The 12,657-nt window shown below is 69.6% G+C and overlaps 1 protein-coding gene across 1 annotated transcript in view; it reads left to right on the plus strand.

The window, feature by feature from the left end:
- Window positions 1–3,054: 3,054 nt before the first annotated feature.
- The window catches only part of NBEAL2 (neurobeachin like 2), a 53,719-nt gene continuing 44,116 nt past the window's right edge, over window positions 3,055–12,657 (plus strand). Inside the window, exon 1 of the mRNA XM_029077846.2 lies at window positions 3,055–3,185. Within this exon, the coding sequence (XP_028933679.1) occupies window positions 3,135–3,185 (51 nt within the window). The 5' untranslated portion in view covers window positions 3,055–3,134. The remainder of the gene's footprint in view (window positions 3,186–12,657) is intronic.

A 12,657-nucleotide genomic window follows, 5' to 3' on the forward strand; every position in this document is an offset into this window, starting at 1 on the left:
GCAAGTCACTTCTCTTCTCTGTGCCTCAGTTGCCTCATCGGGAGATTAAGACCGTGAGCTCCATGTCCGTGCATTCATTCAGTCTTACTCGTCCAGGGCTTAGAGAAGCAGCGTGGCTCAGGGGCAAGAGCCTGGGCTTGGGAGTCAGGGGTCAGGGGTTCGAATCCCCGCTCTGCCCCTTGTCAGCTGGGTGACCGTGGGCGAGTCACTTCGCTTCTCCGGGCCTCAGTGACCTCATCTGGAAAACGGGGATTAACTGGGAGCCTCACGTGGGACGACCCGATGACCCCGGATCTCCCCCGGCGCTTAGAACGGTGCTCGGCACAGAGTAAGCGCTTAACAAATACCAACGTTATGATTATTACTGTGTGCGGAGCACTGTGCTAAGTGGTTGGGAGAGGACAGTAGAACAATAAACAGATGCATTCCTTGCCCACCATGAGCTTACAGTCTAGGGGCGACAGACATGATTCAATAAATCAATAAATCACACATAGCTAGGTGAATTCTGCCAAGCACCAGCGTGGCCTAGCGGGTAGGTCCTGGGAGTCGGAGGTCATGGGTTCTAATCCCACCTCCGCCACTTCATTCACTAGCCCTTATTGAGCGCTTACACGCGCAGAGCGCTGTACTAAGCGCTTGGAAAGCGCCCCGCGTGACTTTTGGGCCAGTCACTGCACTTCTCTGGGCCTCGATGACCTCGTCTGGTAAATGGGGATGAAGAGGGGGAGCCCCACGTGGGACCACCTGATGACCTTGTGTCTCCCCCAGCGCTTAGGCCAGTGCTTGGTACCTAGTAGACACTTAACAAATGCCAGCATTATTATGATTAGTGTCACTTCACTCCTCTGCCCCTCAGTGACCTCATCTTTAAAATGGGGATGAAGACTGTGAGCCCTACGGGGGACAACCTGATGACCTTGTATCTCGTAGAGAAGCAGCATAGCTCAGCGGAAAGAGCCTGGGCTTCGGAGTCAGGGGTCATGGGTTCGATTCCCGGCTCTGCCACTTGTCAGCTGTGGGACTGTGGGCGAGTCACTTCACCTCTCTGGGCCTCAGTGACCTCATCTGTAAAATGGGGATTAACTGGGAGCCTGGGACAGCCTGATGACCCCGTATCTCCCCCAGCGCCCAGAACGGTGCTCTGCACATAGTAAGCGCTTAACAAATACTAACATTATTACCGACATCATCATTCTTATTATCATTCTTATTATCAATCTATCTGTGGGTTTTCCCAGCAGGCCCCGGGCGGGTGAAGGAAATCCCCGAGCTGCCCTCGAGCTGAGGGGAAAGGGGCGGGGCCTCCGGGCCACGCCCACTGATTTCCCGCCCATTCCTGGTGCGCCTGCGCAGGAGGCCGGGCCGCCCTCGAGGTGAGGGGAAAGGGGCGGGGCCATGTGGCCACGCCCCCCGGCTTCCCGCCCAATCCTAGTGCGCCTGCGCAGGAGGCAGGGCGGCTCTCCGGCTGAGGAGGAAGGGGCGGGGCCTCCGGGCCACGCCCCCCGGCTTCCCGCCCATTCCTGGTGCGCCTGCGCAGGAGGCAGGGCGGCTCTCCGGCTGAGGATAAGGGGGCGGGGCCTCCGGGCCCCGCCCCCCGACGACGCCCAATGGCTCCCCGCCCATTCCTGGGGCGCCTGCGCACGAGGCAGGACCGCCCTCCGGAGGTTGAGAAATGGGCGGGGCCACAGGGCCACGCCCACCGTCTTCCCACCCACTCCTAGTGCGCCTGCGCAGGAGGCAGGGCTGCCTTAAAGCTGAGAGATGGGCGGAGCCTCCAGGCCACGCCTCCAGTCACGCCCTAGGGTCGGCCCCGCCCATTCCTGGGGCAGGAGGCAGGGCCGCCCTCAGGCCGAAGAGAAAGGGGCGGAGCCTCCCGGCCACGCCCCAGACCCCGCCCACTGGCTTCCCGCCCCTTCCTGGTGCGCCTGCAAGGGAGGCGGGGCCGCCCTCGGGCCGAAGAGAAAGGGGCGGGGCCACCCGACCACGCCCACTCGGTTACCGCCCCTCCCTAGTGCGCCTGCGCGGGAGGCGGGGCCGCCTTCTGAGCGAAGAGAAAGGGGCGGAGCCACCTGGCCACGCCCACTCGCTTCCCGCCCCTCCCTGGTGCGCTTGCGCGGGAGGCGGGGCCGCCCTCAGGGCGAGGAGAAGGGGCGGAGCCGCCTGGTCACGCCCACTCGTCTCCCGCCCCCTTCCTACTGCGCCTGCGCGGGAGGCGGGGCCGTCCTCAGGGCGAGGAGAAAGGGGCGTGGCCGTCTGACCACGCCCACTCGTCTCCCGCCCCCTCCCTACTGCGCCCGCGCGGGAGACGGGGCCGCCCTCAGGGCGAGAAGAAGGGGTGGAGCCGCCTGGCCACGCCCACTGGGTCGCCGCCCCTTCCTGGTGCGCCTGCGCGGAAGGCGGGGCCGTCCTCAGGGCGAGGAGAAAGGGGCGGGGCCGCCTGACCACGCCCACTCGTCTCCCGCCCCCTCCCTACTGCGCCTGCGCGGGAGGCGGGGCCGTCCTCAGGGCGAGGAGAAAGGGGCGGGGCCGTCTGACCACGCCCACTCGTCTCCCGCCCCCTCCCTACTGCGCCCGCGCGGGAGACGGGGCCGCCCTCAAGGCGAGGAGAAAGGGGCGGGGCCGCCTGGCCACGCCCACTAGGTCGCCGCCCCTCCCTGGTGCGCCTGCGCGGAAGGCGTGGCCGTCCTCAGGGCGAGGAGAAAGGGGCGGGGCCGTCTGACCACGCCCACTCGTCTCCCGCCCCCTCCCTACTGCGCCCGCGCGGGAGACGGGGCCGCCCTCAAGGCGAGGAGAAAGGGGCGGGGCCGCCTGGCCACGCCCACTGGGTCGCCGCCCCTCCCTGGTGCGCCTGCGCGGGAGGCGGGCCCGCCCTCGGGCCGAGGAGAAAGGGGCGGAGCCTCCAGCCCCCGCCCCCTTCCCGGCCTCGCCCAATGAGAGGCGCCGCCCCGGGCCTCGGCCCCGCCCCCCTCCCCCCCCTCCCGGGGGCCGGCCCCGGATCCCACCCCACGCAGCGCCCCCTGCAGGCGGGGCGCCCGCCGTGGCCCCGCCGCCGCGCTAGGAGCAGGTGGACGAGGACGGGCGGCGGCGGCCGCAGCAGGAAGGAGCGGGAGGAGGAGGAGGAAGGAGGGAGCATGGCCACCGAGGAGCGGCTCTACGAGCTGTGGATGCTCTATTATGCCAAGGTGAGCACGGGCCCCGCGCCCCCTGCCCGGCTCCTCACCCCTCTGTGCGCCCCCTTGCCCTCGGGCCACACCCCTGCCCGCCCCCCTGCCCGCCTGCCCGCCTGCCCGCACCCTGTCCGGCCCCTTCCCCCCTTCTCATCCCCTTCCCCCCTCCGTGCCCCCTCACCTCCGTGCCCACCCCTTTGCCCGTCCCCTTCTCCCCCCCCTGCGCCCCCTCTGTGCCCCCATGCCCATCCCCTTGCCCCCATCTCTGCCCCCTTGCCCTCATGCCCACACCCCAGTCTGCCCCCCCGTCCCCCCTCACCTCCGTGCCCACCCCTTTGCCCGTCCCCTTCTCCCCCCCCTGCGCCCCCTCTGTGCCCCCATGCCCATCCCCTTGCCCCCATCTCTGCCCCCTTGCCCTCATGCCCACACCCCAGTCTGCCCCCCAGCCCCCCCTCACCTTCACGCCCACCCCTTTGCCCGTCCCCTTGCCCCCCTCTGTGCCCCCTCTGTGCCCCCATCTCTGCCCCCTTGCCCTCATGCCCACACCCCAGCCCGCCCCCTCCCCTCCTCTGTGCCCCCTCTGCCTTCGTGCCCACACCCCTGCCCGTCCCCTTCCCCCCGCCTCTGCCCCCTCGCCTTCAGGCCCACATCCCGGCCCGGCCCCTTCCTCCCCCATATGCCCATCCCCTTTCCCCCCATCTCTGCCCCCTCGGCCTTCGTGCCCACACCCCTGCCCGTCCCCTTGCCCCCCCTCCCAGGGAGCCAACCTTCCTGCTGGGGAGGGGTCGGGGGTCAGGGGGTCGGGGGTCAGGGGTCGCAGGCGGGCCCGGGGGATCCCAGGGAGGGGCTCCGCATCCCGCTGGAGGCCGGGGATGCGTGTGCGAATCTCGCACGCCGGAGGTCGGGGCTCCGAGGCCGGGGGCGAGAGGATTATGAGGTTTTCCCCCGAGAGGGCGGCCCCGCTGATCCCGGCCTCTCCCGAGCGCTCAGTGCAGTGCACCGCGCACGCGGGGATCGGGTCCGCTGACTCTCCTGCTCCCCCCCACCCCCCGAGCGTTCAGTACGGCGCTCGGCTCATAATAGACCGTCAGCTTCCCCAGAGCGAGGGCCGTGTCCGCTGACTCTACTTTCCTCCCCCCCCCCCGGAGCGTTCAGTACGGCGCTCGGCTCCTAGTGGACCGTCAACTCCTTGAGAGCGGGAATCGTGTCCGCCGACTCCGTTCTCCCCCCCCCACCAGCGTTCAGTACGGCGCTCGGCTCGCGGTAGACCGTCAACTTCCCGAGAACGAGGGCCGTGTCCGCTGACTCTCCTGCTCCGCCCCCCCCGAGCGTTCAGTACGGCGCCCGGCTCGCGGTAGGCCGTCAACTTCCCGAGAGCGAGGGCCGTGTCCGCCGACTCCGCTCTTCCCCCCCCCGAAGCGTTCAGTACGGCGCTCGGCTCCTAGTGGACCGTCAACTCCTTGAGAGCGGGAATCGTGTCCGCCGACTCCGTTCTCCCCCCCCCACCAGCGTTCAGTACGGCGCTCGGCTCGCGGTAGACCGTCAACTTCCCGAGAACGAGGGCCGTGTCCGCTGACTCTCCTGCTCCGCCCCCCCCGAGCGTTCAGTACGGCGCCCGGCTCGCGGTAGGCCGTCAACTTCCCGAGAGCGAGGGCCGTGTCCGCCGACTCCGCTCTTCCCCCCCCGAAGCGTTCAGTACGGCGCTCGGCTCCTAGTGGACCGTCAGCTCCTTGAGAGCGGGGATCGTGTCCGCCGACTCCGCTCTTCCCCCCCCCGAGCGTTCAGTACGGCGCTCGGCTCATAATAGACCGTCAGCTTCCCGAGAGCGAGGGCCGTGTCCGCTGACTCTGCACTTCCCCGAGCGTTCAGTACGGCGCCCGGCTCGCGGTAGGCCGTCAACTTCCCGAGAGCGAGGGCCGTGTCCGCCGACTCCGCTCTTCCCCCCCGGAAGCGTTCAGTACGGCGCTCGGCTCGTAGCGGACCGTGAGCTCCTCGACGGCGGAGATCGTGTCCGCTTACTCTCCTCTTCCCCCCGGCCCCGAGCGCTCAGTACGGCGCTCGGCTCGTCAGTGGGCCGTCGGCCCCTCCTCGACTGTGGAGAAGCAGCGTGACTCGGGGGCAAGAGCCCGGGCTTGGGAGTCAGAGGTCACGGGTTCGAATCCCGGCCCTGCCCCTCGGCAGCCGGGCGGCCTCGGGCGAGTCGCTTCGCTTCTCTGGGCCTCGGCGACCTCGTCTGGAGAGTGGGGATGGAGACCGGGAGCCTCCCGCGGGGCGACCCGATGACCCCCGGATCTCCCCCCGGCGCTTAGGACGGTGCTGTGCGCGTAGTGAGCGCTTAACGGATACCGACGTTATTAATTGTGTCTGCTAACGTCATTTGTTTCTATAAATCGATAAACCTCCCCCCGGACCGTGAGCTCGTTGCGGGCAGGGGACGTGTCCGTCTGTTGTTCTGTCGTCCTCTCCCAGGCGCTCAGTACGGTGTTTGGCGCGCCCGATGAGCAGGCGGTAAATACGATGATCGAACGGTCGCCCGAGCGTTCAGCGCAGGGCTGTGCACTCGGGGGGCGCTCAGTGAATACGGTGAACGGACGAATCCAATAATAATAATAACGTCGGCATCTGTTAAGCGCTCACTACGTGCCGAGCACCGTTCTAAGCGCCGGGGTAGACGCGGGGGAATCGGGTCGTCCCCCCCCGTGGGGCTCACGGTCTCGATCCCCACTTTGCCGATGAGGGAACGGAGGCACAGAGACGTTAAGCGACTCGCCCAAAGTCACACAGCAGACAAGTGGCCGAGCCGGGATCCGAACCCGTGAACTCTGACTCCGAAGCCCGTGCTCTTTCCACTGAGCCACGCTGCTCCTCAGTCTACGTCGCTCGCCCAAGCGTTCAGTCCAGTGCTCTGCACGCAGGAAGCGCTCAGTGAGCACGACGAACGAATCCGTCGTTCGCTCCCGGGCGTTCGGCACAGTGCTCTGCGCTCGGTGAATACGACGAACGAACGAATCCGCCGCTCGCTCCCGGGCGTTCGGCACAGTGCTCTGCCGTCAATGAATACGATGAGTGAATGAATCTGTTTCTCTCGCCCGGGCGTTCGGTACAGTGCCGACGCGCGGGAAGCGCTCGGTAAATATGACGAATGAATCCGCCGTTCGCTCCCGACCGTTCGGTCCAGTGCTCGGCACGCGGGAGGCGCTCGGTAAGTGCGACGAACGAACGAATCCGCCGTTCGCCCCCGGGCGTCCGGTCCAGCGCTCCGCACGCGGGAAGCGCTCCATCGACAGGATGAATGAACGAATCCCTTCCTCTGGCCCGGGCGTCCAGTCCAGTGCCCCGCCCGCGGTAGACTTGAGCGCCGGCCCTCCCCAGCGCCCGGCCCGGTGCTCCGCGCCGACTAAGCGCTCGGCCGATCGCCCCGTCAGGCGACCGGGACCCGAACGGGTCGGTCGGCGGAAGCGTGCCGAGCGCCGTACTGAACGGTCGGGCGAGCGGTAGAGCGTTGAGGGCTCGCTACACGCTCGACGCCGTACCGAGCGCCTGGGAGAGCGCCACGGGACGTTTCCCCCCTCGGGACGCGGCGCTCCGCGCGAGGCCGGCGCCCGACGAACGCCGCCGGGAGAACGGCGGGGCCCCGGGTGCGATCGGCGCGGTCGGCCCGGCGCCGGGGATGGAGCGAGCCCGTGCCTCGGTCGCCCTATCGTCATCACCCCCCCCACCGATGACCGTTTCCAGTCCCCCCCAGAGACCAGCGTCGCCCCTCCCCTCCGCGGGGCTCCTTCTGCGGCGGGGAGACTCGGAGCGAATTTCCTCCTCGGGCGATTTCGGTTCCGGACCTCATTTCACGCGAACAGAAATGTCGGTGCTTGTGAAGCGCCCGCTACGGGCCGAGCGCCGGTCTGAGCGCCGGGGGAGTCCCGCGCGAGGCTCCCGGTCCCCGTCCCCGTCTGACAGACGAGGGAACCGAGGCCCGGAGAAGTGAATCGCCCGGCCGACCGGGGGGGGGGGCGGGATTCGAACCCGGGCCCGGGCCCTTTCCGGCGCGGCGACCCCCCCCCCGAGCCGGGAGGCCGCGGAGCCTCGGTCGAGCGCTCCCCTCCGCGCGCTCGGGAAGCGCTCGGTGAATATGGTGAACGAACGAATCTAATAATAATAATAATAATGTCGGTATCTGTTAAGCGCTCACTACGCGCCGAGCACCGTTCTGAGCGCCGGGGGAGACACGGGGGAATCGGGACGTCCCGCGTGGGGCTCACACTCTTAATCCCCATTTTCCAGATGAGGTCACCGAGGCCCGGAGAAGCGAAGCGACTCGCCCGCGGTCCCGCGGCCGCCCGAGGGGGCGGGGCCGGGATTCGAACCCGCGACCTCCGATTCCCAAGCCTCGCCCTCGCCGCCGAGCCGCGCGGCCTCTCTCAGCGGCGCTCGCTCCGGGCCAAGCGTGGCGCCCGGCGCCGGAGGAGACGCCGGATTCCCACCCGGGGCCCGCTGGTTGAGGTGGCGGGGGGGGGGGGGGGTCGACCGGGATCGAATCCCCATCTTTGCTCATGGGGAAACTGAGGCCCGGAGAAGTGACCCCGTGGGGGGGGGGGGCGGGGGGTCTCCCTCTGTTGCCCAACTGTTTAGGCCAGTGCTCCACGCACGGTGAGCGCGCCGTCGGTACGACCGAATGAATGAATGAATGAATGGCGAGCATCGAGGCCAGTGCTCTGCGCGCGGTGAGCGCTCCGTCGGTACGAATGAATGAATGAATGAATGAATGAATGAATGCCAAGCGTCGAAGCCAGTGCCGCGCACACGGTGAGCGCTCCGACGGTACGACTGAATGAATGAATGAATGAATGGCGAGCGTCGAGGCCAGTGCCGCGCGCACGGTGAGCGCTCCGTCGGTACGAATGAATGAATGAATGAATGAATGCCAAGCGTCGAAGCCAGTGCCGCGCGCATGGTGAGCGCTCCGACGGTACGACTGAATGAATGAATGAATGGCGAGCGTCGAGGCCAGTGCCGCGCGCACGGGGAGCGCTCCGTCGGTACGAATGAATGAATGAATGAATGGACGCCGCGCGTCGAAGCCGGTGCTGCGCGCACGGCGAGCGCTCGATATCAGTTCGACCGAACGGATGAATGCCGAGCGTCGAGGCCGGCGCCGTGCGCAAAGCGAGCGCCCCGTCGGTACGACGGAACGTCTGAGCGACCCGAGGTCACGGGGCAGACCGGCGGCGGAGCCGGGATTAGAACCCAGGGCCGCTGACCCTCCCGGGCCCGGGTCTGGGTCGCCACGGCGACGGGCCTCGGATCCCCTAAGGGTCACCTACCCTCCTCGCCTCCGCGACCTTCATTCATTCATTCAACAGCATCTATTGAGCGCTTACCGTGTGCAGAGCGCGGCTCAGCGGAAAGAGCCCGGGCTTTGGAGTCAGAGGTCACGGGTTCGAATCCCAGCTCCGCCACTCGTCGGCCGGGTGACCGTGGGCGAGTCGCTTCGCTTCCCCGGGCCTCGGTTCCCTCATCTGTCAAACGGGGATGAGGACCGGGAGCCCCACGGGGGACGACCCGATTCCCCCGCGTCTCCCCCGGCGCCCGGGACGGTGCTCCGCACGTAGTAAGCGCTTGACGGATCCCAGCGTTATTATTATTAGCACCGTACGACTGGGCGGGGCTCCCGCTTTTAATCCCCATTTTCCGGATGAGGGAACCGAGGCCCGGGGGACAGTCGTCCCCGCGATGGCATTCAGGCGCCTACTACGTGCCCGGCGCCGTTCCAGGCGCCGGGATGGATACGGGGGCGTCGGGTTCGTCCGTTGATTGAGCGCTTACTGTCAGTTAATCCATGTCGGTATCTGCTAAGCGCCTACTGTGTGCGGAGCGCCGTTCCGAGCGCCGGGGGGGATACGGGGCGGTGGGGTCGGCCCGCGGGGGGCTCCCGGTCCTCGTCCCCGTTTGACAGATGAGGGGACCGAGGCCCAGAGGGGTGAAACGGTACCGTCACCCGGCTGCCAAGCGGCGGGGCCGGGATTCGAACCCACGACCTCCTTCCGCCGAGCCCCGCCGCTTCTCTCCTGCGTGCGGGGCTCCGTCCTAAGCGACGGCGGGGCCCCCGCCTCGAATCCCCGTCCTCCAGGCGAGGGAAGCGAGGCCCGGAGAGGCGAAGCGACGCGGCCGAGGTCGCCCGGCGGGCGGGTGGGATTGGAACCCGGGTCCCGCGGGTTCCCCGGCCGCGCGGGGAGGGGGAGCCGGACTTCCTCCGGGCCCGGGGCGGGGGGGGGGCCGTGCCCTCGGGCCGGGGAGACAAAACCAGGAAACCCGTTGCCGCCTCCCGCCGACCCACCTCTCGGCCGGCGCGGGCAGGATGGGGTGATGAAACCCGCCTTTCCGGCCCCCCTTAAAGGGCCCGGCCCCCCAGGAGACGGCAGCGCGGCTCGGCGGAAAGGGCCCGGGCTTGGGTGTCGGGGGTCGCGGGTTCGAGTCCCGGCCCCGCCCCCCCCCCCCCGTCAGCCGGGCGACCGTGGGCGAGTCACTTCACGGCTCTGCGCCTCGCTCCCCTCGTCTGGAAAACGGGGATGAAGACCGGGAGCCCCGCGTGGGACGACCCGGTGACCCTGTGTCTCCCCCGGCGCTCAGAACGGCGCTCGGCACGTAGCGGGCGCTCGACGGATACCGACGTTATCAGGACGGGGCACGTAGCGAGCGCTTAAAACGGATCCCCACGTTATCAGGATCGGGCACGTAGCGAGCGTTTAAAACGGATAATGACGTTATCGGGATCGGGCACGTGGCGAGCGCTTAACACGGATACCGACGTTGTCGGGATCGGGCGCGTAGCGAGCGCTCGACGGATACCGACGTTATGATTATCGGGCGAGGCTCCCGGTCTCCCGTAGGGATCCCAGCGCTTAGAACGGCGCCCGGCCCGGAGTCGGCGCTTCAGTAGACGCCGACGTTACCGTTCATCCGGCCCCGAGTCAGCGGGCGAAGGCGAAGCCGGGCACCCCGGGGGCGTCCGTCGCAGCGCCGAACCGGTTTCCCCGGGGCGGGGTCCGGTACGCGGGAGGGGCGGGGATCCGCCGGCGGGCCGGGCCCCCGTTCGAGAAGAGTCGCCCGTTCCGTCGTCCGGGGCGCCCGGGAGAGGCCGACCCGGCCGTGAGCGGGCCCGTCCTCCGCCCGCGACGGGCGCGCGGCGCTCGACGGCTCCGGTCGCCGTCGGCGTCGCTTGGCTGCGCCGCCGCGCTGAGCGCCGGAGGGGCTGTTGGTCCCTTCGATCGTATCTGTGGAGCGCCTGCTACGGGCGGAGCACTGGACCGAGCGCTTCGGGTCGTCGGGTTGGACGCGGTCCCTTTCCCACAGAGGGTTCCCGGCCTTAATCGCCCTGTTGATAGACGAGGGGAGGGAGGCCCGGAGACGTGGAGCCGCTTCCCCGGGGTCACCCGGGGGACGGGTGGCGGAGCCGGGATTAGAACCCGTGACCTTCTGCCGCGGGCTCTCCCCGCGACGCCGTGCGGCTTCTCTTTCTGGGGGGGGGGTCCGCGTGGCGGGGGGGCGGGCGGGGGGATCCTGTCTCCCGCGCCCCCCCCGAAACGGGGTCCATCCCCTTCGGAGGTGCTCGGCCATCCCCGGGGGGTGCCGGGGAAACCGAGGCGGGGCCGGGGGCGGGACCCAAGAGGGGACGGCGGAAGCGTGAAATCGGGGGTCGGGGCCGGGGGGTTGGACCCGTGCCGGAGGTTGCCGTGGAGACGCCAGAGGGTGGTCCCCCGGGTCACCGAGGAGACCGGGGGCGCGGGGGTGGGGGGGGGGGGGGTCCAGGGGTCGCCATGGCAACCCCGCGGGCAGTGCCGACCTCGCCGGCTCGCTCTCCTTCCGGCCGGTTTCTTCTCCGCGTCGCGGCTCTTCCGCCGGCGGCAGAGGACGGGGGCCTCGGCGGCGGGGGTCAGAGGTCAGAGGCCGGGGGGGGGGGGCTGTCGGAGAGAGGGTCGGGCCCCGCGGCCCCTCCCCGATCGCCCTCCTCCGCCCCCACCTGCGCTTCCGGCCTCGCTGGGGGATCCCGAACCCGTCCCGAGCCCTCGGGACCGCGGGATTCCCGCGGAGGCCGTCCCGTCGCGGGTCCGCGGCCCGGGGTGCGACGGCGGCCCGCCGCCCCCCCCCCTCAAACGGTAATAAAAAACGACGCCGGTAACAGCGTCCGTCGAGCCGCGGTAACGATGACGACGCCGGCCCCCGTTAGGCGCTTAGCACGGGCCAAGACGCCGTCCCGAGCGCCGGGGCGGCTCCGAGCTCGGCGGGCCGGACCCGGTCCCCGTCCCGCGCGGGGCTCCCGGTCTCCGTCCCCGTTTTCCGGACGGGGGAACCGGGGCCCGGAGGAGGGAGGCGGCGGGCCCGAGGCGGGTGGCGGAGCCGGGAGTGGTACCCGCGGCCCGGTTCCTTCGTTCAGTCGTGCGCGTTGAGCGCTCGCCGCGTGCGGGGCACTGTACTAAGCGCTCGGCGGGCAGAGGCCCGGGAGTCGGAAGGTCGCGGGTTCTCATCCCGGCTCTCCCGCCCGCCTGCCGGGTGACCCCGGGCGGGTCACCTGGCCTCTCCGGGCCTCAGTCGATCACCTGAAAAGCGGAGGCCGCGAGCCCCGCGGCGCCGACTCGACTGGCTCGTGTCCGGCCCGGCGCCCAGCGCGGCGCCTGGCGCCTGGCAAATGATGGCGTTCGTTAAGCGCTTCCTACGGTGATGATAATCTCGGCATCTGTTAGGCGCCCACTAGGTGCCGAGCACCGTCCCGAGCGCCGGGGGAGACACGGGGGAATCGGGCCGTCCCCCGTGGGGCTCACCGTCTTCATCCCCGTTTTACGGACGAGGGGACCGAGGCCCAGAGAAGTGAAGCGGCTCGCCCGCGGTCACACGGCTGACGAGCGGCAGAGCCGGGATTCGAACCCGTGACCTCTGACTCCGAAGCCTAAGCGCCGGAGAGGATGCAGGGTGATCGGGTCGCCCCCCCCCCCCCCCCGGGGGGGCCCCCGGTCTTCGCCCCCGTTTTCCCGACGAGGGAACCGAGGCCCGGAGAAGCGAAGCGGCCGGCCCAAAGTCGGCCCAGTCGCGGAGCCGGGATTCGAACCCACGGCCCCCGACTCCCAAGCCCGGGCCCTGTCCGCCGAGCCTCTAGGAAGCGCTCGACGGACGTCACGATCCTTCTCCGTGTCACCCCATCGCCCCGTGCCTTGGTCTCCCCCCTCTGTGAAATGGGGGACACCGCGCCCGCCCGCCAGCCCCTAGGCGGCGCGGCTCGGCGGGAGGAGCCCGGGCCGGGGAGTCAGAGGGCGCGGGTTCGAATCCCCGCCCCGCCGGGCGACCTCGGCCGAGTCGCCTCACCTCTCCGTCGCCCGCCGCGGGCGGGGAGCGTCGGCCGGGGGTCACGGGTTCCGATCCCGGCCCCGCCGCCCGTCAGCCGGGTGACGTGGGGCAAGCCGCTTCACCCGTCGGCGCCTCAGTCCCCCCGTCCGTCGAA

Source organism: Ornithorhynchus anatinus, chromosome 13 (assembly GCF_004115215.2).
Source record: "Ornithorhynchus anatinus isolate Pmale09 chromosome 13, mOrnAna1.pri.v4, whole genome shotgun sequence".
Taxonomy (NCBI): domain Eukaryota; kingdom Metazoa; phylum Chordata; class Mammalia; order Monotremata; family Ornithorhynchidae; genus Ornithorhynchus; species Ornithorhynchus anatinus.